Consider the following 23443-nt stretch of genomic DNA (forward strand, 5'->3'; position numbering starts at 1 on the left):
TCAAGGAAAAACCCACACACCGCCTAGTTCATAAAAACATATATAATCCCCGAGGAAGAAGTAATATCTTCCTCCCTGTGTTTGCATAGCAATGTAATTAACCTGTGTATGTGTGTGTACATGTATGTAATTATTGCATTCTGCTTATAGGCAATATAGAATAGTGGTGAAGAGCACAGACTCAGGCCAGCTCTGAATTTGAACACAAGCTTCTCCTGGGCTAACTTGCCTTACTTAACCTTCCTAGGCCTCAGGTTCTGTCATTATGTCCATCTACAGATGAGGATTAGTTAATATAAGTAAAGTATGTAGAATAGTGTCCGTGTGTTGTAAGCTATCAGTATGTGCCAGCACTGATTATTTACTTGTTCGCACGTTTTATCTCTCCTACTAGGCTGTAAGTTCCCTGAGATCAGGAATTCTGTGGTTTTATCTTTATGGTTTGCATAGAGTAAATCCTCCAGAATACTGGTTGAACATAATTATGTTACATTCATATTCCTGGGAATATTCCCATAATCTCTTGTTTAGATGGAGCCAGGAGGGTTTAGGATTTAATAGCAACAAAGGACGTTAGCTATTACCCAGAGGTTTGACAGTTGTATTATAGCAAGGGTAAGTGTCTGTTCAAGGTCATAGTAAGTAAGGGGCAGAACGAGTGCTCGAATCTAAGGGTTTCAACATTTAGTCTCTTATCTTCACTATACTGTACACTAAGTGTCTCTCATGAGACCTCAACGTTCAATTCAATAGGGTTCAATTGGTTCTAATTACTCAGGGCTCATTCAGAATGACTGGAGGGGAGCTATTAACGGCCCCAACTGGTATTTACGTGTAAACTGGATTTGAATTCAGTTTTTTAGTTTGAATCTTTCTCGAGCTATTTTGGATTTTTCTTTGTCTTTGTTTTTATGTGCAGAAATAACCTCAACAGAGCAAGATAATTCGTTCTAATTGTATCATTTTTCCTTATTGATCCATAGATTGTGACATCCCTCAGTCTCTCTTTTGGAGGCCAAATAGCCCTAGCTCTTTTAACTCTTAAGGGCCTACAAACAAAACTTTAGTATCCTGGCTATCAACTGTTAAAGATCATATTTGATGAAATGTTACCTATGGAAAAAACATGCTACCTGTAAAAGCCCGACTTAAGAGACAAAATGTATCCAAAATAACTGAAAACGTGTCTCCAATTATTTAACTTAGAAACAAGGGTTCTATTATCCAAAACTCACACATACATTAGGACCTCCTACCGACCACTTACTCGGAAAGTCTTGTGTTCAGCTCTCCCACGGAATTGCAGTCAAACCATCCCATTTCCATTCGCATTATTTTCCTAAAGGAAATTTTTCTCATATTCTGTATCTGATGAGCTGCAGCAATCACCCAAAAGCATATCTGAAAATGAAGCAAGGAATGTTTGGCATTGCAGTGTTAAAAATATCCGTGGATTCCTTCTCTTTCCAGAAGAAAACGCTTTCAGTATGAGTGCTGAGAGAAAGAGGAAAGCGATTCGCGGAATGCCGCGTCATGGGAGCTGCGGTGTGAGCCGAGGGCACCTGCTGCTTCAAGCTGGGATGAGCAGAACAGCTGCGGAAAGGGAAGCCGAAGGTTCGGGTGTGGATTTGGCTTTGCCACGTGTAGAGCTAACCTTACTGAGTTCCACTGACTGCGCGAGTAAAGGAAAGCTCACAGTGCCGAAAAGAAATTCTTGCTCCAACTTTTGCATGCCGTTTCTGAGTGTATTTTTCCCGAGAGGCCTGCCAACAAGCATGTTTGTATAGTTTCCAGGCTATTGGACAATGATTTTCAGAGAAAGTAAGACAAAAGTTATGACATAAGCAGGGAATCTACTGATAGTTTTCCCCAACCAGATGTAGTCGGGTTGTCATCAAAATGGCCAGTGCCAGAATGAGGGAAACTGATTCATTTCTTTTTACAGTGAACATGAACTTCCTGGAATTCTTGAATGAATGGAGATTGAGGGGAATAATTATTTTCTTTCTACAGAAAGAAGGCAAAAGATGAAATATTTTTCTTCTTTAATAAGGGTTAAGCATGGGGCACCTGGGTGGCTCAGTCAGTTAAGGTCTGACTCTTGATGATTTCGGCTCACGTAATGATCTCTCAGTCTGTGAGTTCGAGCCCCACATCCAGGCTCTGTGCTGACAGTGTGGAGCCTGCTTGGGATTCTCTCTCTCCCTCTGTCTCTGCCCCTCCCACACACTCTCTCTCTCACTCTCTCAAAATAAATAAACTTTAAAAAAAATAAGGGTTAAGTAACTCCAAGCCCTCCCATGGCTTAAATCTAGAATACACTCTAGATTCAGTTTACAGAATTTGAGTTGGAATACAGATTGGTGAGATTTTAGCAAAGAAAGAGAAAAAGAAAGTCAAGTTTGCTTTCCTCCAACTCCTCATGCCTGCCTTTCTCCAGGGTGTTCATATTCTCATTACAAACACATCCACAATTGCCTTTTTTTTTTTTTTTTTTTTAGTTTAGAAGAAAAGATAAAGTCTAGGGGACAGGGAAGGACAGGGCATTGAAATTCAATGTCTATTCATTCACCATCTCTCTAGGCAACTGCTTATGTTTTTCTCCCCATCTGAGAGCAAGAATCCTTCCCCATTCTCTCACCCACCCCCATCTCCAAGTAAAACTGTAGTCCTTAGGGTATCTGAACAACTTAAAAGTTAAAGAGGGGCACCTGGGTGGCTCAGTGGGTTGAGCGTCAGACTTCTGCTCAGGTCATGATCTCACCGTTCATGAGTTCGAGCCCTGTGTCCAGCTCCGTGCTGACAGCTCAGAGCCTGGAGCCTGCTTCGGATTCTGTGTCTCCCTCTCTCTCTGGCCCTCCCCTGCTCACATGCTGTCTCTCTCTCTCCTCTCTCTCTCTCTCAAAAATAAATAAAAACATTTTTAAAAAATTTTAAAGTTTAAGAGCGTACTTTGCATTTCATTGTAATGTATTTGAACCCAGAGGTTGAGCTATAAATAAAATGAAAGCGCTACTCACTTGAATATATCCTGTGATGAGTACTGACAAAGCGATTCCAGCATAGTAACTGGCAAATTTGATCATTTCACTTTCAATGTCCAGCAACCTTCAAAAGAAGGGGAGAATATTAAGATTCAGAAGTCGCCTCAGGTTTACCAAAGACAACATTTGTGGGTACAGAGGAATTTAAAATATAAAATATGGGTAAGCCCTCTTATCTATGTAGAATTATAATTCGATCTAACCAAATCTCTACATAGACCTCATGGTACCAATCCCAGCAAAGATGCCTACCCCCTTCATCTTTATAGGCAGAACTAACTCATTGGCAGCTGCTGGAAGCCAGGGGCAGTAGATGGCAGCCCAGGGCTCTGTCCATAGAGTTCCTCCACTCATGCTCATTGTGCAGTGATGGAGCAAATCACCAGAGAAAGGTTTTATAAAGCCAGACAGGTGTCCGAAAAGACACTGGTGAGAGGTGTGGGCTATAAACCAGGAAGCTTACTGTACCTCCTCTAGGAATCTAAGCCAGCTTTTCAGCTCTTCCATCTCAAAGTGACATTGTGAAAAATGTGTGTGTTTCATCATCCCAAAGAAAGAGAAAAACACTTATTAGCCCAGGCCTTCTGCTGACTACAGCGCATGAAGTTTCACTCTCTGGCACGATGTCTAAGATGAACCCAAAGAACTTGTAGAGAATAGCTAGAAAGCCCTAAAGCATTTTTCCAGCACAACTATCACGCTGTGGCACAGGGTTTGGGATTCACAGGGGCAGTGAGGGGAAGCAAAAATTATTCTGAAATTGCTTTCAGAAAATAAATAATTTTATAATTAGAAAATTAACATAGATTGATAACAGTTCTGACCCTTGAGGATGCTCTAAATGATATCAAGTCCATTTCTTCTTTTTTTAATGTTTATTTATTTATTTTGAGAGAGAGAGAGAGAGAAGAGAGAGAACATGAGCAGGGTAAGAGCAGGTGGAGAGAGAGAGAGAGAGAGAGAGAGAGAGAGAGAAAGAATCCCCAAGCAGACTCCATACTCAGTGCAGAGCTGGCATAAGGCTCAATCCCACCACTGTGAGATCATGACCTGAGCTGAAATCAAGAGTCAGACGCTTAACTGACTGAGCCACCCAGGTGCCCCTTGAGTCCATTTCTTTAGAATTGGAAAGCAGTGTCTTCAGCAGAGATGCTCTCATCCTACATGCTTTCTGCTTCCCATCAGACCTTCCTCTTATGACCCAAGCTTGAATTGTTCTCTCCTTCTACTGAACTTGGACCAAGTGTTGAAGTACAATTTCTTTAATTCAGAACAAACTATGATTCTGCGACAGATTTTAATTGCCATATTGCACTACTATTCAGTATCTTTATTGAAAATATTTGTTTGTTTTGCTAGATTGCAAGCTACTTGAGGGTAAGAGCTTGGTTTAAGCTGCTTGCTCACACTGCCTGAACCCTTGTACAATACCTTACACATAGCAGACCCAACACCGCAGTGTTTCTTCATTTTGCTTTGACTTTTAAAATACTTATGAGGAAGGGATATGATTGCTTTGGTCAACCCCTCTGATAATCTCCAAACCAGCTAATATGTCTGTTCACCACATTCCCAGTCTTTCATGATGGTTGAAAGGGAACTCCAAGCATGGACAAGAGCTAGAAAACTTACATCCACAATCGGAGGCTCTCACAAAGGTTAAGTATCTCTGTACAGGGTGTGTAGTGAAATATTGTGAGGAAAGACTTCTAAAGGACAAGTTAGTCCATATTGCTAATTTTCTGTTTGTGACATGAAATTTGGGTGTCCAAAAACAGACAACTATGAGTATTTGTCAGAAAGTTTTACTTAAGATTTCCTGTGGTGCGTTCCTTCTCCAGACACTCTAAGCAGAGGTGATAAAAGGTGTCTCTGTCAGTTATAAACAAACCTACTCAGACTGAAAGTACTGAGCACAGACCCAGATCCAAGATTTATTGGGGCAAACTCCCAGAGAATTATATAGGGGATGGTGTGGATAAGCACATGAGTAGTTTATGATTCTGTTCACTCTTGAAGCACCCCAGAGATGAATGGTTAACTTTTTTATTTTATTCTGGGGAATAAGAAGTTATTAGGGTTTTAGAAACTACTTGTGAATATTTCTGGAACAACAGAACAGATCTATCAGAAAAAAAACTGCTAGGAAGGAAAAGAGCAGGCTACTTTGGTTCCTTTCAGTGCACATCAAATTTTCTTTTATCATCTGGTGGAAAGTTTTCTTGTGGCTGTAAAATCCTGGAAAGGATTCTTTAAAGTGTGGGGGTGATTTGGACCACCAAATGGGCGCCTTTCTTTTTAACAGCAAAATTGACATACATTTACTAGAGTAAATTCAGATTCCCTTGGTTCATTTGTCTAAGGGAGAAGAGGGCAGAAAGATGGCAATTAAAGGGGAAAGGTACAAGATATTTTACAAATGATTAAGATATGAGGGATTCTTACCTTGCCCTTTATGAAAAACAAATTCACCATAAAATCAAATTACTCAATTTATACTTCAAGGTTTCAGATTTACCGAACCCAGAGGGTTTTCATTTTCAATACCTAGGAGGTCTTTATGACAGGGTGCATTGCTTAACATGGAGTCTTCCTTTCAATGGTTTTCATGCATGGTAGACCCAGTAGTACTGACACTGTAGAGTGAACATCAGTGGCAACTCACAACTGACCACCACAGGTTGGCAGAAATGTGGCCATGTCCTACTCTCAGAATGATGGAGGCTCTGTATTGTTTAATGCACAGGACATCAACCTGTGCACAAACGGCTGATCACTGAGTAAAGCTGCTCTGCAGAACACCCATACACGATGGCTTACTGCCAGAATGGCTAGAGAATCTATAACAATTTCCAGAATGGCTAGAATTCCCTTTCCGAGGATCTATGACAATTTTTTTTTTCACCCAGGAAGCCATTTGTTTGTTTTTCATTAAACTTTTCATTCCGAGGCAATTGTATATTCTCATGCAATTGTGAGAAATAATACAGAAGCATTATATATGCCCTTTGGCAATATCTTGCAAAACTCTAGGACAATATCACAACCGAGATGTTGGCATTGATGTAATCAAGATCGGAACATCCTCATCACCTCAAGGATTTTCATGTTGCCTTTTTACATCTACACATGCAGTCTCCACTCCCCCCTTAACCCCGGGCTACCACTCATCTATTCTCTAGTGCTATAGGTTTGTCATTCAAAGAATATTATAAAGTGGAATAAAGAATATTATGTAACTGGAATCACACAGTATGTAACTTTTTGGCATTGGTTGGCTTTTTTTCACTCAGTGTAATTCTTTCATCAATTATTTGCTCCTTTTCATTTTCAAGTACTATTCCGTGGTATAGATGTATCACAGCTTAACCACTCACCCATCGAAGGATGTCTGGGTTATTTCCAGTTTTTGTCTGTTACGAGTAAAGTTTCTATAACCTTTGTGTACAGGTTTGTTTTTTTTTTTAATTTTTTTTTTCAACGTTTATTTATTTTTGGGACAGAGAGAGACAGAGCATGAACGGGGGAAGGGCAGAGAGAGAGGGAGACACAGAATCGGAAACAGGCTCCAGGCTCTGAGCCATCAGCCCAGAGCCCGACGCGGGGCTCGAACTCATGGACCGCGAGATCGTGACCTGGCTGAAGTCGGACGCTTAACCGACTGCGCCACCCAGGCGCCCCTGTGTACAGGTTTTTGCATGAACGTTAGTTTTAATCTCTCTGGGATAAATCCCCAACAGTAGAATTGCTGTGTTATATAACACTTGCATGTTTATTTATTTATTTATTGCCAAACTGTTTTCCAGAGTGGCTGCGCCATTTTGCATTTCCACCAGCAAGGTATAAGTGATCCAGTTCCTCCACATCTTCACCAACATTTGGTGTCATCACTATTTTTATTTTAGCAATTCTGAAAGATTTGTGCTGATGTCTTATTTTGATTTTAATTTGCTTCCCTAACCGCTAATGTTGCTGAGTATCTTTTCATGTGCTCATTTGACATCTTTATATCCTTAGTGAAATATCTTTTCATGTGTTTTCCCCCATATTCTAATTTGAATTTTTCTAACCACTGAGTTTGGAAAGTTCTTTATATTTTCTAGATCTTAGCCCTTTGTTAGATACATAGTTTGCAAACATACTCTCCCAGTCTGTAGCTTTTCTTTTTCATTCTCTTAACAGGGTCTTTTGCAGAGCAAAAGTTTTTCATTTTGATGAAGCCCAATTCATCAACTTTTCTTTTTATGGACTGTACTTTTAGTGTCAAGTCTAAGCGCTCTTTGTCTAGCCTTAGACATGAAAATGGTGAGCTACACATTTTTCTAAAAGTTTGGTTTATTTTTTACATTTAAGTCCATAATCCATTTTGAGCTATTCTGTGTATGGGTTCATTTCTTGCCTATGGATGTCCAATTATTTAGGCACCATTTGATAAAAAGTTTGTATTTCCTCTATTGAATTTCTTTTCCACCCTTGTTAACAGTGGGACATATTTGCACTGGTCTATTTGAGTTCTCTATTCTGTTCTTCTGTCAATACAACACAACCTTGCTTTAGCTATATAACATATCTTGAAATTGAGTAGACTGTTCCCTCACACTTTATTCTTCTTTTTCAAAGTTGTTTTAGACATTCTAGTTCTTTTTTTTTTTTTTTTTTACTTTTCATATAAATTTTAGAGTAATCTTGTCTCTATATACAAAAATATCTTGCTGAGTTTTTAATGGAAATTTTTATTAAACCTATATTATCAGTTTGGGGGAAATGAGATTTTTCTTATACTGAATTTTCCAATTCATTAACACTATATGTCTCCTCATCTGTTTAGATCTTTGATTTCTTTCATCAGGAGTTTACATTTTTCAGCATGTAAGTCCCATATATGTTTTATTAAATTTACAACTAAATACATTTTTAAAGCAATTTTAAATGGCATTATGTTTTGAATTTTGGTGTCCACATGTTCATTGCTAGTATGCAGAAACAGTACTAAATTTTGTATATTTATTTGGTATTTTATGACTTTGCCAAACTCATTTACTGGTTCTAAGATATTTTCGTAGATTCTTTGCGATTTTCTATGTCCACAATAATATCATCTTCAATATAATTGGATGTATTTCTTCCTTTTAGGCCTGTATTTTGTTTTCACTTAAAATGTTTTTGGTTGTAATAAAAAATACATAACATAAAATTTGCCAACTTAACCACTTTTAAATGTATAGTTCAATAGTGTTAAATATTAAATCAGTATTCCTTTCCTTCCTTATTGTATAGGCTAGAACTTTGAGCACTGTGTTGAATAATAGTGGTGAAAGCATATATTCGTGCCTTGTTTCCAGTCTCAGGGAGAAAGCATTTAATCTTTCACTTTTTTTTTCCTTACTTTGTTTTTATTTTTAAAAAAAATTTTTTTAATGTTTTTAATGTTTGTTTTTGAGAGGGAGAGAGAGAAAGAGAGACAGCATGAGAGGGGGAGGGGCAGAGAAAGAGGGAGACAGAAAATCCAAAGCAGGCTTTGCGCTGTCAGCTCAAGGTTAGACATGGGTCTGAGGCCCGCCACCGGAAGATCATGACCGGAGCCGAAGTTGGATGCTCAACCAACTGAGCTACCCAGGCGCCCCTCAATCTTTCACACAATAAAGCTGTGGGACTTTTTTGTAGATGTTCTTTCTTAAGTTGAGGAAGTTCCTTTCCATTACTAGTTTTCTGAGAGTTTTTGTTATGAATGGGTGTTGAAATTTTAAGTCCTTCTTCATCTTCAATGAAGATCATCATGTGGTTTTATATATTAGCCTGTTAATGTGGTAGATTATGTTCACTTTTTCTAGTACTGAACCACATGTGCTTCTCTAGAATATACTCTACTTGGTGTGTAATTCTTTTTTATATATTGTTAATTCTATTTGCTAGTATTTTGTTAACATTTTGCATCTATATTCATGAGGAATATTAATCTGTGCTTTTCTTTTTTTAATATTTTTGGCTGGCTTTTGGATCACAGTAATACTAGCTTCATAAAATGAATTAACTACTCCCTCTTATTATCTGGAAAATATTGTATAAAGCTGGTGGTAGTTTTTTTTTTTTGAAACATTAGGTAGAATTCTCCAGTGAAATCACATGGGCCTGGAGATTTCTTTTTTTAGAGTTTTAAAATTATAAATTCAATTTCTTTAATAGGGCTATTCTAATTATTTGTATCACATTGGGTGAGTTGTGGTAGTTTGTTTTTGCAAGCAATTGGTTCATTTTTCTAAGTTGTCAAATCTATGTGTGTAGACTAGTTACAGTAGTTCCTTGTTGCCCCTTTGATGTTTGCAAGGTCTACAGTAATATCTCATCTTCCACTCCCAGCATTGGTCATTTGTGTCTTCTCCCTTTTTCCTTTGTCAGTTTTGATAAAGGTTTGCCCATTTAACTGATTTTTTTTCAAAGAACTAGATCTTTGTTTCATTGATTTCCTGTATTGTTTTTTTTTTATTTTTATTATACCCTCTCATCTGCTTTCGGTGGACTTATTTTGCTCTTTTCCAAGGTTCTTAAGTTGGGAGCTTAGATGTTTAGTTTGAGATGTTTCCTCTTTCGTAATGTATGCATTTAGTGCTATAAATTTTCCTCCCAGTACTGCATGAACTGTGTCCCACAGATTTTTACATTTTGTGTTTTCCTTTTCATCTAGTTCAATTTTTAAACTTTTCCCTTGACACTTCCTCTTTGACCTATGAATTATTTAGAAGTGTACTGTTTGATTCCCAAGAATTTGGGGGGTTTTCCATTTATCTTTCTGTTACTGATTTCTAGTTTGATTCCATTGTGGTTAGAGAATTCACTCTATTATTTCAATTATTTTATATTTTATTTCAATTATTTTATATTTATAAGCAAATTGAGGTTTGTTTCATAGCTCATAGGGTATGGTCTGTCTTGGTATGTCCTCTGTAGGCACTTAAAAAATGTGTATTATGTGGTTGTTGAATGGAATGTTCTATACATGTCGTTTAGATCCTATGGCTGCTGGTATTTAGCTCTTCTATATCCTTGATAATTTTATGTCTAGTTGCTCTTTCAATTGTGGAGAGATGGTAGTTAAGGGTTCTACTATATTTTTGATTTGTCTATTTTTCCTTTCTGTTCTGTCAGTTGTTGCTTCACAAGTTTTGCAACTCTGGTGTGTATATATTTAAGATTGCTGTGTCTTCCTGGCAGATTGGCTTTTTTACCTTTGTATGATGGTCCTCTTTGTCTCTGGTAAATTTCTTTATTCCAAAATCTAATTTATCTTATATCAGTATAGTCATTTCTGCTTTCTTTTGACTAAGGTTTGTATGAAAAATCTTTTTCCATGGACTACTCAAACTGTTTTTATATTTTTATTTCATTTTATTTAAGTAATCTCTACATCCAACATGGGGCTCAAACTCACAACCCCAAGATCAAAAGTCACATACTCTACTGACTGAGCCATCCGAGGTGCCCTCAAACATTTTTTAAAATTCAAAGTTGATTTACCTGTAGTGTTTTTGAGTATATCTCTTTGTATAGCTTTTTTAGTGGTTGCTCTAGGAGTTATGTTATAAATATAATATATATATATACATATATATATACATATATATATGTATATATATATATATATATATATATATATATATATCACTTATTATAATCTGCTAGTGTCATTCTACCAGTTTGTATGGAGTGTAAAAACACTATCTTCCTTTATATACCTTTATTCTCCTCTGTTAATACTATAATTATCTTTAATATTTCCAAATCAAATTCACATCAAACAATGTTACAATAGGATGATATCAAACAGTGTTGGCAGTTTTTACTTCCACCTTTAAAAATAAGTCAGAAAACTCAAGCGGAGGAGGAAAGTCTACTATGTTTACCCATGATTTTGTTTACTATGTTCTTCCTTCTTAATGTCCAAGATTATTTTTATTATTTCCTTTCTGTTCAAAGAGCTTCCTTTAGCCATTCTTAAGTAAGTCAGCTGGCAATAAATTCTCTGAATTTCTCTCGTCTGAAAATGTCTTGATTGTCTCTTCCACGGAGGTTGTGATGAATGTCCTCACCCTCTGATCCCATGCAAGCAGGCAGAGAGAGAGGTTTCTCTTTACAGTGGGGGTGCTTCAACTCTACATATTCTTCACTGACACCACAGAGGTGGGGTGGGAGACAGACACAGTAGGGGCTCAGTGATACCTGGTAAAGGTAGAAGTCTAGGCCCAACTGAACCTTTGCTAGCATGGGTAAGTGTGAGGTTATGTAGTGTTTTTTGTTTTTGTTTTGTTTTATTTTCCTGTGGTGTTGGCTTGAGTAGAATAGTGATATAGTTATTGCCTGAGATTTTTCTGTTAGGCTGCCTCTTTGTGGTCTACTATCTAGAAAGAGCAGAATTTTATTAAGTCCTTTGTGGTTTGTGCTCACTGGTTTTTCCAGATTGCAGCTTTCCCAACACCCATGTGTGGTACATATGAGGCCTAAAAATAACCCAGGGAACTCACAGCCATGTCATGATTTGAGTCCTGAGAACTCTAACCTTCTTTTATCCACTTTTTAGACTACTATGTTTGTTTTATATGTAATGGATTAAATAATCCAATCAAACAGCAGAGATTGTCAGACTGGATAAATCTAAAAAACAAACAAACAAACAAACAAACAAGCTCCAACTGTAGACTGTCTACAGGAGACACATTTAGGATTCAAAGATATGAACGAGTTAAAAGTAGGATGGAAAACGATATGTCACGGCAAAGAGCAACCATAACAAACCAAGAGTGGCTGTACCAGTATAAGACCAAATAAACTTTTAAAAATTGTTATTGGGAACAAATGTTTTGTAATTATAAAAGGACCAATCTATCAGAAGATTATAACAATCAGAAGATTATAACAATTATAAACATATATTCATCTAAAAACAGAGTTCCCCAATACATGAAGCAAAGTCTGACAGATTCAAGAGTAGAAATAGGTAGTTCAATAATAATAGTCAGAGATTGCAATTCTATACTTTGCATTGGATAGAATAACCAGGAATAGAAGACTTGAATAATACCACAAACCAATAGACCTAACAGAAATCCTTTGAACATTCCATTCAATAACAGCAGACTGCATGTTTCCCTCAAGTGCACATGGAGCACTCTGCAGGATAGACCCATGCTAAGCTGTACCAATCCATGCTACAATATGATGAACCTTGAAAATATTATGCCAAGTTAAAGAAGCCAATCACAAAGGACCACATATTGTGGGATTCCAGTTGTATGAAATGTCCAGAATAGGCAAATCTACAGAGCCAGAAAGTAGATTAGTGGTTGTCTAGAGCCGAGGGGGGATGGGAGATGGGAGAGTGACAGCTAAAAGTTTCTTTCTGTGGTAATAAAATTGTCCTAAAATTGGGGCGTCTGGGTGACTCAGTCAGTTAAGCATCTGACTCTTGATTTTGGCTCAGATTGTGATCTCATGGTTGTGGGATCAAGCCCTGTGTTGGGCTCTGCACTGACAGCTTGGAGCCTGTTTGGGATTTTCTCTCTCTCTCTCTCTCTCTCTCTCTCTCTCTGTCTCTCTCTCTGCTCCTTGCCCACTCTCATTCTCTCTCTCAAAATAAATAGACATTTTTAAAAATATTCTAAAATTGATTGTAGTGATAGGTGCACAACTGTAAAATACAGAAAACCATTGAATTATACATTTTAAATTGGTAAATTTTATGGTATGTGAATGTATCTCAATAAAGCTGTTTTAAAAACTGTATGGTTTTACAGTGTTTAAATTCAACACAGTGTTTGAATGCATACACTAAACGTACATTGCTAAGAAAACAGACCAAAATCCAAGAGAAGGTACAGGCTGATTTCTACTTTGACGCATTCATATGTGGGCGAAATAATCATATTTCCCAATGGCTGTGGTAGTCAGCCTCTACAGAGCCCCTAATCATTCTTGTCTCTTGGTTTCCACACTGCTGCATAGTTCCTTTTCAAATTGTACCAGGGTTGGTCGTGTGACCAGTAGAAAATGGCAGAAATGGACACCTGGGTGGCTCAGTGGGTTAAGCGTCTCTTGATTTTGCCTCAGGTCATGATCTCATGATTCATAAATTCGAGTCCTGTGTTGATCTCTGCCACTGACAACGCAGAGCCTGCTTGGGATTCTCTCTCTCCCTCTCTCTCTGTTCCTCCTCTAGTCTCTCTCTCTCTCTCTCTCTCTCTCAAAACTAAAAATAAACTTTAAAAAAAGAAAGAAAATGGCAGAAATTATGGTATGTCACTTCCACAATAAAACTTTGGGGCTTTGTGGCTTTTGTTTGAATTTTTACACTTTAATTGGATAAAAGAAAATAAAAATAAGCTGCACCGTGGTATTTGGACTACTTGGATTTCCCTTCATTCATCATGTTTCATTCTTTTGCCATATTTTTTGACTATTCTGAGCAAATAAATTCTGATAAGCTGTTAAGGAAGCTTGATGTTCCATAATACTTTTCAGCATTATTCACTGAGAGCTGTTTGGAAGGCTTTGCCTAAAAATTCCACCCAATGAATTACAATTCATATGTAGAAACCAACCAGTGAAATGAAAGAGTAAAACAAGCTTCTACCAATAAACATGCATGCTTATGTTGATAAGATCATGGAGCAACCCTGTCCAAGACCTGTACACCTATTATAATAGGTAGAGAAATTTTACTTTAACGATGTGCTTTTTCCAAGAAGGAAAGTTGCAAAAGAGTTGGGTAATTTTGGAGACACGTTAACTACTTACAGTAAGAAAATGTCCTCACCCTTGTCTTCTGCCCCACCCAAGTCCATTTTCACATTGATCTTAACTAACGCCAAAGCTAAACAAACATTTACTCAGAAGAATAAACAGTAGTCCCATCAGTGACCATAGTCACTCACAATTAAAAAGTATTCAACTCATCAAAGGAGTAAAGAAAAGGCCTGAGAAGGGTTGGGATCTACACAAGTTCAGATACCCATATGAAATTTTTAAAAAGGACAAATATCCATTTAATGTTTTGCATCACATGAATTCAGCAGAAGCCAATGAACTTCTGAAAGCCCCTATTTGCTCTGCACAATGAGCTCACCTTTGAGTATATAATCCAGTAAGAATGAATAAAGTATGACTAAGGGATAGCCATAGGAAATTCTTTTCTAATGAATGTTGGTGATGCAGACGTTAAAGGTAGATTCATTCTTTAAATCATCTAGTAAATATTTATAAGCACTTGGCATTGCGGATAAGTCTCAAATTTTAGCCCCTCTAACATTTATTTCCAAATATTAAGGCATGAAGAGATATGCCTTCAGGAATTTTCCCTAGAAAATTTTACCTTCATGAGTGTTAATGATTTGGGTCAATGTACATCATATTATAAGTCTGAATGCATTTTTTCCGAAGAGGGAGGCAATTAACATTACATTTTGTAGTCATACTACTCAATTCATTTTTGTCCTCCAACATAAATGAAAGACTTTTAAAAGATTGTCATTGACAACAGCAACTCTTTTATGCAAACTGTTCCAAATTTAGAAGAAAAACATATATTTAGGCTTTAGGAAATTTATTTCTCATGAGTAGGCTTATAATTTTTTAAAAGGTAATTCTGCACATTGTATGTTGTCCTATATTTTTCTGTCAAGCACTAACCAGTTGTTACTACCTATTTATTTCAATCGTCTTTGATTTAATGATGATTTTACTGACTAGACCTAAATGCCATGAAGATAAGGACCATGACTCAAGATAACCACTGTATCCTTGAGGTTTACAAAGTTCCTGATAGGTAGTTGGTGTTCAAAAAATTTTGATTGAATGAATGAGTGAATGAAAGACCCTAACAGTAGATAATATTATGGAAGAGTATCAGTGATGTAGGAGGATTAGTTCATAATCTAAATCAAACATGTAGGGGTGCCTGGGTGGGGTTCAGTTGGTTAAGCATCCAACTCTTGATTTAGACTCAGGTTCAGTTCATTGAGATGGAGTCCTGTGTGGGCTCAGCACAGAGAGCGTGGAACCTGCTTGGGATTCTCTCTGTCTTCCCCTCCCCCGCTCTCTCTCTCTCTCTCTCTCTCTGTCTCTCTCAAAATAAATAAACAAACATTAAAAAAAACAAATCAAACATGTAGAAAAAATTTTAGATGAAGGTAAAAAATGTAATTTTGTTCGAGGGAGCCCCTCCAAGTGTCTTCCAAGGCAAGATGTGCCCTGCCCTTGGCTCTTGAACCTGAGTGTGTGACTTCATACATGCAAATGAGCTTGCTCTGGCCCTGAAGCAGTGTGAGGCTCACTGCAAAGTCCATGCTATGATAGTGAGTCAACACTGAACACTGTGGACTCACTGATTTCGGGCTAATCACAAACTGAACAGTAGCACGGTGAGTTCTGGCTAATTCTGCGTGGCTCCCTTCTGTTTGCTGCAGCATCACACAACTCTTGCATAGAAACTCAACTACTGAGACCAGGGGCCCCTACTCCAAGTCCTGTAGCACAACAATGAATTTCCCATTATAAAAAGAAGGCTGAGGATCAAATGGAACATTAGCCACAGTCACAGAAGCTAAGAAATGGAAAGTAGTTAAGTGACTAACAAAAGTCTTGAAAATGAGACGTGAGACATGACAAAGACTCAAATAAAATTCATGGCTCACTTCCCAAGTATATTGGTAGTGTTCATCCTCAAGCCTATAGTCTACCAAGTGGTTAAATTTGGGTGTCACATTTAATAGGCAATTTCCAGTTCTATTTTTTTGTTAGAATTTAAAAACCTGGTAAGATAGGAAGAACCTTAGGAGGGAGTAATTTGTAGAAATATGGGTTGAATTTATGTTTCTGTTTGTTCTATGTTGGATATCAATCCAGTTCAGCTAATAAAATCCCACTTACACATTTTGAATTATAATTCAACATATAAACAAAAAAGGTTAAACATAAAAAATAGCCTACCCACAACGCGTTCCATTTGTCTTATTCTGGTTAAGGGAGCTGTTGATCCATACTATGGTGTTGTTTACACATGCTTTTCCAGGGATCTTGAGTTCTTGTAATTCAGTGTCATAGTCAATAAAAATATCTGTCATTGTGCCAAAAATGAGGAGCAGGACTGGATGGGATAGTCCATGGAGAAATGCACATAAACTTCCCACAAACATCAGCCAAATGTCAGTCGTTGAAGAAAATCGAAACTTGAAAAACAAAGGATTCAGAGATCATCTATGGGTGAAAAGCAGGAGAAGTAGGAGGACTATTTAATTTTAGTTACTAGATTCTGATAAATAGTATTCAGCACCAAATTTTATGGGAATCATCTTCATTGAACAATAGAGTTTTCATTAACTATATAAAAGTAAGTGGTATATCAATTATCTAAGACAGTAGACTCTTAACATTTTTAGTTTGTTATTTCTTTCCTAGTCTCTGAATTCATTCTCTTTACCTCAAGAACTGACTTCAGTTCTTAGGTATTGATTCACAACATAAGTGGGAAGTGATCAATGGCATTGATGAGATTGCCATGTAGAAATATTGTGTGGGTATTCACCAGTAGCATAAATTGGCTCCCAGAACTGACACTGACAAAGAAGAGTGCCCATTTTTGCCTAGAAATGTCTCTACCTTGTTAAAATTTGGGGTAAATACCTACACTATAGAATTTATATAGATATGTCATAAGAATAAGTATACATAACATAGTTACTGTGATAATTTTCCTTACTAAAATAATAATTATGGGCTTAATGGTTATTTTCCAGGACACTGTTCTGATCTACCAGATAGGATTTATGTGTTTAATTAGCAATATATTTCTAATTGCCATTCAGCATGTTATCCCATGGACAACGTTTATGACTAAAAACGTGAACACTGTACTTAAAAACCTGCCAATGACTGAAGATTTAACACTCCTCCATGATCTGAACAATTTTCCATTGCAAAATTTATGTCAAAAATCAGCACAATTTTATTACCAATTGAAAGAAGCTAACTTGAGTGCTGTCACCTTTTTTCTCATCTTGTAACCTGAGGAGAGAAACATATGGATTTATAGACCATCCTTTCCAAAACAAAGAGAAATTCTCCATAGGTGGTGATTTTATGAGTCATCCTTTAGTAAGAAATAAAGTCCCCACTGACTGAGAAATTCTTGCCAAACCGGGCATCCTAAAAACAAACTTTTATTTTTCAGATTTACCTCTTCTAGAGATTTTGGTATAGCTGTATTTCATGTTGAGCAGAAAGTCAGTGAGGTTTTTCTGAGAGATATTGAGAGAAAATGAAAAGTCTCTATACTCCCAGTTTATATTAGCAATAACTATTGGATTTCATCCTTGACCCTCAGCGTGTTTCTATCACATTTCCTTGTGGGTAAGTGGAGGTGGTTGGATTAGCTGCTTTAAAGCTTCCTTCTAGCACTTAAAAATTTTAAAACTACATTAAATAGTACCTATACGATGGAAAAGTTTTTAAAAACTCCTATACTTCCCATAAAATCATATTTCCTTAGTATTTCTTACTCATTTCACTTCTCATAATGTTATATCTAACCCATATTTGACCTTCTCGACTCCAGGGATCTCTCCTTCACCTGAGCCATCCCTCATGGATACACCCTGGACCTTTCTTTCAACAGAAACTACTCCCTTGACACTCTGGGACTGGCGATGCATCCTGTTTTGTCACTTCCTTTCTCCTTCCACACCATTTTGTCATCTCAGTTGTGATCTGCAGTTCCTTAAACCCTCATTAATTTTCAATTGCTAAAAACCTATCAAGATTGTGCTTCCTTCCCTATGCATCCCAGCTCCCACTGCCAGCCATTTGGACCACACTCTTACCATCATCCTCAATCCTTTTCCCCACCTCCATCTTTGGAAACGCCCTCATCTCTGCATCCATCCACTGTTTGCCCCTCTCCACCTGAAGCCAGGCTGTGGGGCCTGAAGAGGTTCAAGACCACCTCTTCACCATGTAAACTGATGCCAACATATGCCATGCCTAGCAGTCATCTGCCCTGACATTCCCCTCCAGCTCACAGTAGAATCCCAAGTCTTTGCTGAAATGTCCAAGGCCCTCCACGGCCTGGCCAATTGGCTCTCTGACCTTGTCTCTTCCTACTGCACTCCAATTCTCTCCACCCGAGCAACCTGGCCTCTTTGCTGACCTTTGTTCATGCCAAATTTATTCTCACTTCTGACCATTTGGACTTGTTGTTTCCTCCTGACAGAATGCTCTTTCTTCAGATACTTGCATGGCCAACCCCCTCATCTCCTTCAGATTTTCCCTCAAAAGTCACCTTCTCAATGGGACCCTCCCTGGCCAAAGCCTTTAAAATTTCAAATTTGTCCCCACATCACTTCATATCTCCATTCCATGTTGGCTTCTTTTTTTTTCTTGGAAAGACAGTGATAGATTATCACTACCATGCTATGTATTATATTTATTTATGGTGCTTATCATGTCATCCTCACTAAAATGTAAGCTCCTCAAGGACAGAGATTTTTGCCCAGTTTGTTCTTTTCTGTATCCTCAGTACCTGTAATAGTGTCTGACACCTGGTATGCATTTAATTAACATTTATGAAATGAATGAATGAATGAATGAGTATGGTCTCCATCCTTAACTCAATCCATAACACTGTACTTCATCTGTCTATAATAGACTGTTCCATTTCCCTCCACAGCTTTCTCAGACTTTCACTGTGATCTTCTCATTCTACATTACCACATCTAACAGAAAATGTTCATCTCCTCTAAAAACCAAAGAACTCACTCAACCTTCCTGTTGATTCTCTCTTTGCTGTTCATCTGTACCCACACCCATTTTCATCTTTTTTCCCTCCAGTGAGGCAATTGTGGTTCCTCTAGGCCCAGGCTGACCTTACTACTCCTAGTCCAAAACTGCTGTTACCACATCCACCACCCCTCTCTGCTGTGAGTTACTTAAAATTTCTTAAAGAGCTTCAACTTCTGCCTTACTACCACTTCTTTTTCAGGAACTTGCTTAGCACCTCCCTTCTGTCTTCTAAGTTAGACTCTATCTAATCCTACTCTCATGCCAATGTATGATTAGCTGACATTTGCTTTATATGAGAATGTAAACTTTTAAACTAAAGAGAAATATCTAACAACTAAATTTTAGGGTTCTACTATTTGCCTGTGGAAAGAATTTGGGGTTAAGGGACCTCCCCTGTGATCATGAAATATTACTTGTCCAACTTCACCTCTGCCCATTTAGGTTAGAAATTCTATGATGTTGCTGGGTGCACAGGGGAGATTTGGACCTAATCCAGAAGGGATCTTCCAAACGGTTTCTGAAATCAAATTACAGCAATGTTTTTTGTTTGTTTGTTTTTTCAAATTACAGCAATGATTTAAAGAGAAAAAGAATGGATCACCTATACCATTTTATAGGAAGTACAATGTGCATGAAAATATTATCTCTCTTTGTACCTTTAAAAGGAATATTAGGGAGTTAATCTAGAAAAGATGATGCATTGTTGAAACAGTCACTTACCTTGAATTCTTATCATTGTTATCTGTCAGGATAAAAACAATGCACAAAGCAGTTAATAATAATGACACAATGAAACATAGTCATTAATAATTTTTCTCTGGGGAAACATTCCCATAAATTAATTTCATTCATGGAACATTGCAAAATGACTATTTGCTTTTTTTTTCTTTCTTTCTTTTTTTTTTTTTTTTTTTAAATTCTCTCTCTCTGTGTCTCTCATATTACACAAGATACCCTTTCAGGTTCAGGACTACTGGCTTGACTACATTTTTAGATATTTCTACAAGGTATGAGATATTGGTATTTTCTGAGCATCAACTGGAGACCAACATTTTTTAAGTTTATTTGTTTATTTTGAGAGAGACACCATGTGTGAGCATGCACAATTCGGGGAGGGGCAGAGAGAGAGGGAGAGAGACAGAATTCCATGCAGGCTCCACATTGTCAACATGGAGCCTGACATGGGGCTTGATTTCATGAACTGTGAGACCACGACCTGAGCTGAGATCAAGAGTCAGACCCTTAACCCTGAGACCAACCCTCAGACCACTGAGCCATGCTAGCATCCCGAGACCAACATTTTTAAATTAGCTGAAGAAAATCTAATTTTTTTGAACTACCAAGTAAAATGGATATTTATTGTTTGGTTCCTTGGAAACATCAGAATTTATCTATTTAAAATTAAGACTACAAATTAACTAGACAATAAGATGATGTTGACACTCCCATGCCAGTAGAAACCATAGGATTGAGCTGGATATAATTTTCCTCAGCTTAGGTCAGAGCAGATGGAGGGTAGGAAGTGAAAGTGGGGGTGCAGGGTCATGGGTGTAGGGAAGCAAAGGGAAAGGAGTTCAGGGTGCTAAGGTCAACTACCACCATGGGACAGCACATCCTGATTCCCTGACATTTTAATTAATGTAAGTAAGAGTAAAGAGGCATTATAGTATAGATAGAGATCAACATCTTGGGTTTGGGAATCAGATAGAACTAGATTAGAATGATGGTTCCATCAATTATCAGTCATGTGATCTTTGCCAAGTTTAAAAAAATTTATTCAAGTCTAATTTTCTTCTTCTGCAAGATGTAAAATTACAGAATTCATTTAAAAAAATAATAAATGCTTGGAATCACCTGCGCTCACTAGATGTTAGGTGCTAGTGCTACAGGTCCTCTTTCCCATTGTCTCATTCTAACCAGCACTGTCTTAGTATAGTTTCTCACTAAATTATTACTACTATAATCAATTATAATAGCTGAATAAAGGCAATAATAATAACCAATGCTGGAACCCTACTCTACTAAAAAAGAGATATTTGTAGAGGAGATACTTTCATTTACCCACACTTTGTGCATTTTTACTTAGCACTTTCAGACATTCCATAACACGGATTCTGGAGAGAACTACCGATTTGTGGGTAAGAAATGCATCCCGTAATGGTTCTACATATTGTTGATTTTTCTCTGCCCCTTGAAACTTCACTAGCTTGTCTACTTTTGTTCTAACCTCTTTTTATATAAGAGACAGTAAGAGAAAAGGGCCACTTACATAATCTGTCTGACTCAAAACCATAATTCTCCTCTCCAAATTTCTTCACACTGCGAAGAATTACTGAGTCAGACATGGTAATTGCAATCTGCAGCCAATAGCCCTATAAAACAAAATAATCATTGCAATTATTTTTTTCTCTTCTTAAACAAAATAGCCAAATGAAAGAACAATTTGGTACAGGAAATAACCTTCACTAACAATCTAAATCTTCACTAAAAATCATATTTTTAATTGGTTAATAACTCCACGAAAGAGCCTAATTATTAGGAAAGATAAAGCCAAACCATTGATTATGGCTCTCTCTATCTGATGAATGGATAGTTGCTTTTTATTTATTTGTTCTTTCTGCTCGTTTTTCCTCCCTCTCTCCCTCCCTCCCTCCCTTTTCTTCTTTCTTTCTTTCTTTCTTTCTTTCTTTCTTTCATGAGTAAAAATAAAAACCACTGGCACTACACAACCAACAGGTGACATTCTTGGGTCACTGTACTGAACCAACTACACCTAAATACTGGTGGGTAGACTTCAGTGCTTCTTTGTAAATGCAACTCCTAGATCGAGGATATGGTGAGTCTGGCATGGACCAGAGGAAGAGCTACCCACTCATTTTACAAAACAAGTGTAAACTTGACATCAAAACAAACAAGAATGATATAAGAAAAATAGAATTATAATTGCTTTTGAAGATAGATTTAAAATTGTTAAATATGTTAAGTATAATTCAGCAGTTCATGAAAAAAATATAATGAACAATGTTGATTCCAGGAATGCAATGATTGTTCAATGTGAAAAAACTTGATCATTTTGATAGATGCAGAAAAAGTATTCAACAAAAATCAATATCCATTACTGATTTGTAAAATACTATAAAACTAGAGAAATCATTATCTGCAACCCCAATGAATAGATTTTGGGTAATGATTGGCAAAGAACACTAAACCCTTTAAATGAGATACTGGCAAAGATTAACAGTGCAAAGTATTGTGAAGATGTAGAGGGAAGACATTATGTTGATTCATTATCTCTCCTTAAGCTCCTCTTGGCTCTCACAACTTCTTGTACTTTCCTTGTTTTTGAAGACCTTGACAGTTTTGAGGAGTATTGAACCGTTATTTTGCAGGCTGTCTCCTAAAGTGGGACTTATCTGATATTTTTCTCAGGATTAGATATGGGTTGTGTATTTTAGGGAGGAAAACCACAGAGGTATAGTACCCTTCTCATGACATCATATCAAAGGTACTATCAATGTAATGGTACCTATCAACGTGATTTTAAAAAATAAACTTTAAAGATAAATTCAACATTAAGAAATAGAGTGAGAAATATTATTTAATTAAATAGTTTATGAGGTCAGTAAAGATAAAAAAAACTACATGAAGCAGATTCAAAATTCTTTTATTCAACAACAAAATTTGCTCAGTATTTTGAGAATATATTCTCAATGCAGAGAATGCAATGTTCACTGGTTATATCATTTTTGAAATTTTAACAAAAATTTGTTTTTCAGAAAGCAAAGAAATTCTTTGATAATGAAAAAATAAATCTTTAGAATATTTATAATACTGAGTCTCCTAATTTTAAAATAAGACTTTAAAAAATCAGTTATTTTTTAAATCAATTTAAAAAATTTTTAAAATTTTTATCAATTTTAAAAAATTGATTTAAAAAATCAATTATTTTTTTCCTGGCTTAGCTCTTCACTTAAAAAGGTTTATTTCCACTGGTGTGCAAATATTTGACAGCATTTAGACCCCAGTGGTGTAGTGTCTTGCCTGTGAACTTCAGAGTCTCACTGATCCTGTGGTCTCACTCTATGTTGTTGAAAACATTTTTTAACCTCTCTCCAGGCTCTGAATTCTCCATCATTCAAGTCAGTGATGGTGATGGTGATAAGATGTACCTTGCGGGACTAGTATGAAAATGATATGAAACTGAGTCTGTACCTCAGCTGGTCCAAAGGGAGAAGACAGCTAAAGTTCCTTTTGGCCTTCAAGCCTAGAGACTCTCTCCCTTGCCCTACTTCCCACCCTCCCTCTGGGGTCACTTGTAGTAAGGCACCCTCTATTAAGGAAGAGAATGATGGTCAACCAACCTACTCTTTTCATTTTCCGTCTCTGTTCCTCCACCAATTCCGTACATTTGTTTTCATATTAGGTTTGTTTGCATTTTGCTTCTTTCTGAACGCAATGATTTTTGTGATCTCTAATTTACTATTAAAGAGTAATGTTTTCAAACACAAAAATTCACACATAGCATGGATTTCCTCCCTGTAGCATTGACCTGTAGCAGAAGACCACTGAGAACACAA

General features: G+C 37.0%; 1 protein-coding gene across 3 annotated transcripts in view; it reads right to left on the reverse strand.

The window, feature by feature from the left end:
* ABCB11 (ATP binding cassette subfamily B member 11) overlaps window positions 1–23443 on the reverse strand; it is a 91532-nt gene that overhangs the window by 60634 nt on the left and 7455 nt on the right. Inside the window, exons 2-7 of one of the 3 annotated variants that reach the window (XM_025934958.2) lie at window positions 21136–21238; window positions 19587–19608; window positions 17042–17093; window positions 16020–16258; window positions 3021–3108; window positions 1268–1401 (exon numbers count right to left, since the gene is read on the reverse strand). In XM_025934958.2, the coding sequence (XP_025790743.1) occupies window positions 1268–1401; window positions 3021–3108; window positions 16020–16258; window positions 17042–17093; window positions 19587–19608; window positions 21136–21211 (611 nt within the window). In that variant the 5' untranslated portion in view covers window positions 21212–21238. Of the gene's footprint in view, window positions 1–1267; window positions 1402–3020; window positions 3109–16019; window positions 16287–17041; window positions 17094–19586; window positions 19609–21135; window positions 21239–23443 lie in introns of all 3 variants that reach the window. The other 2 variants (XM_086718830.1, XM_086718831.1) reach the window with 2 other exon arrangements.

This window comes from Puma concolor, chromosome C1 (assembly GCF_028749965.1).
Source record: "Puma concolor isolate L17-30 chromosome C1, mPumCon1.1.hap2, whole genome shotgun sequence".
In the NCBI taxonomy this organism is placed as follows: domain Eukaryota; kingdom Metazoa; phylum Chordata; class Mammalia; order Carnivora; family Felidae; genus Puma; species Puma concolor.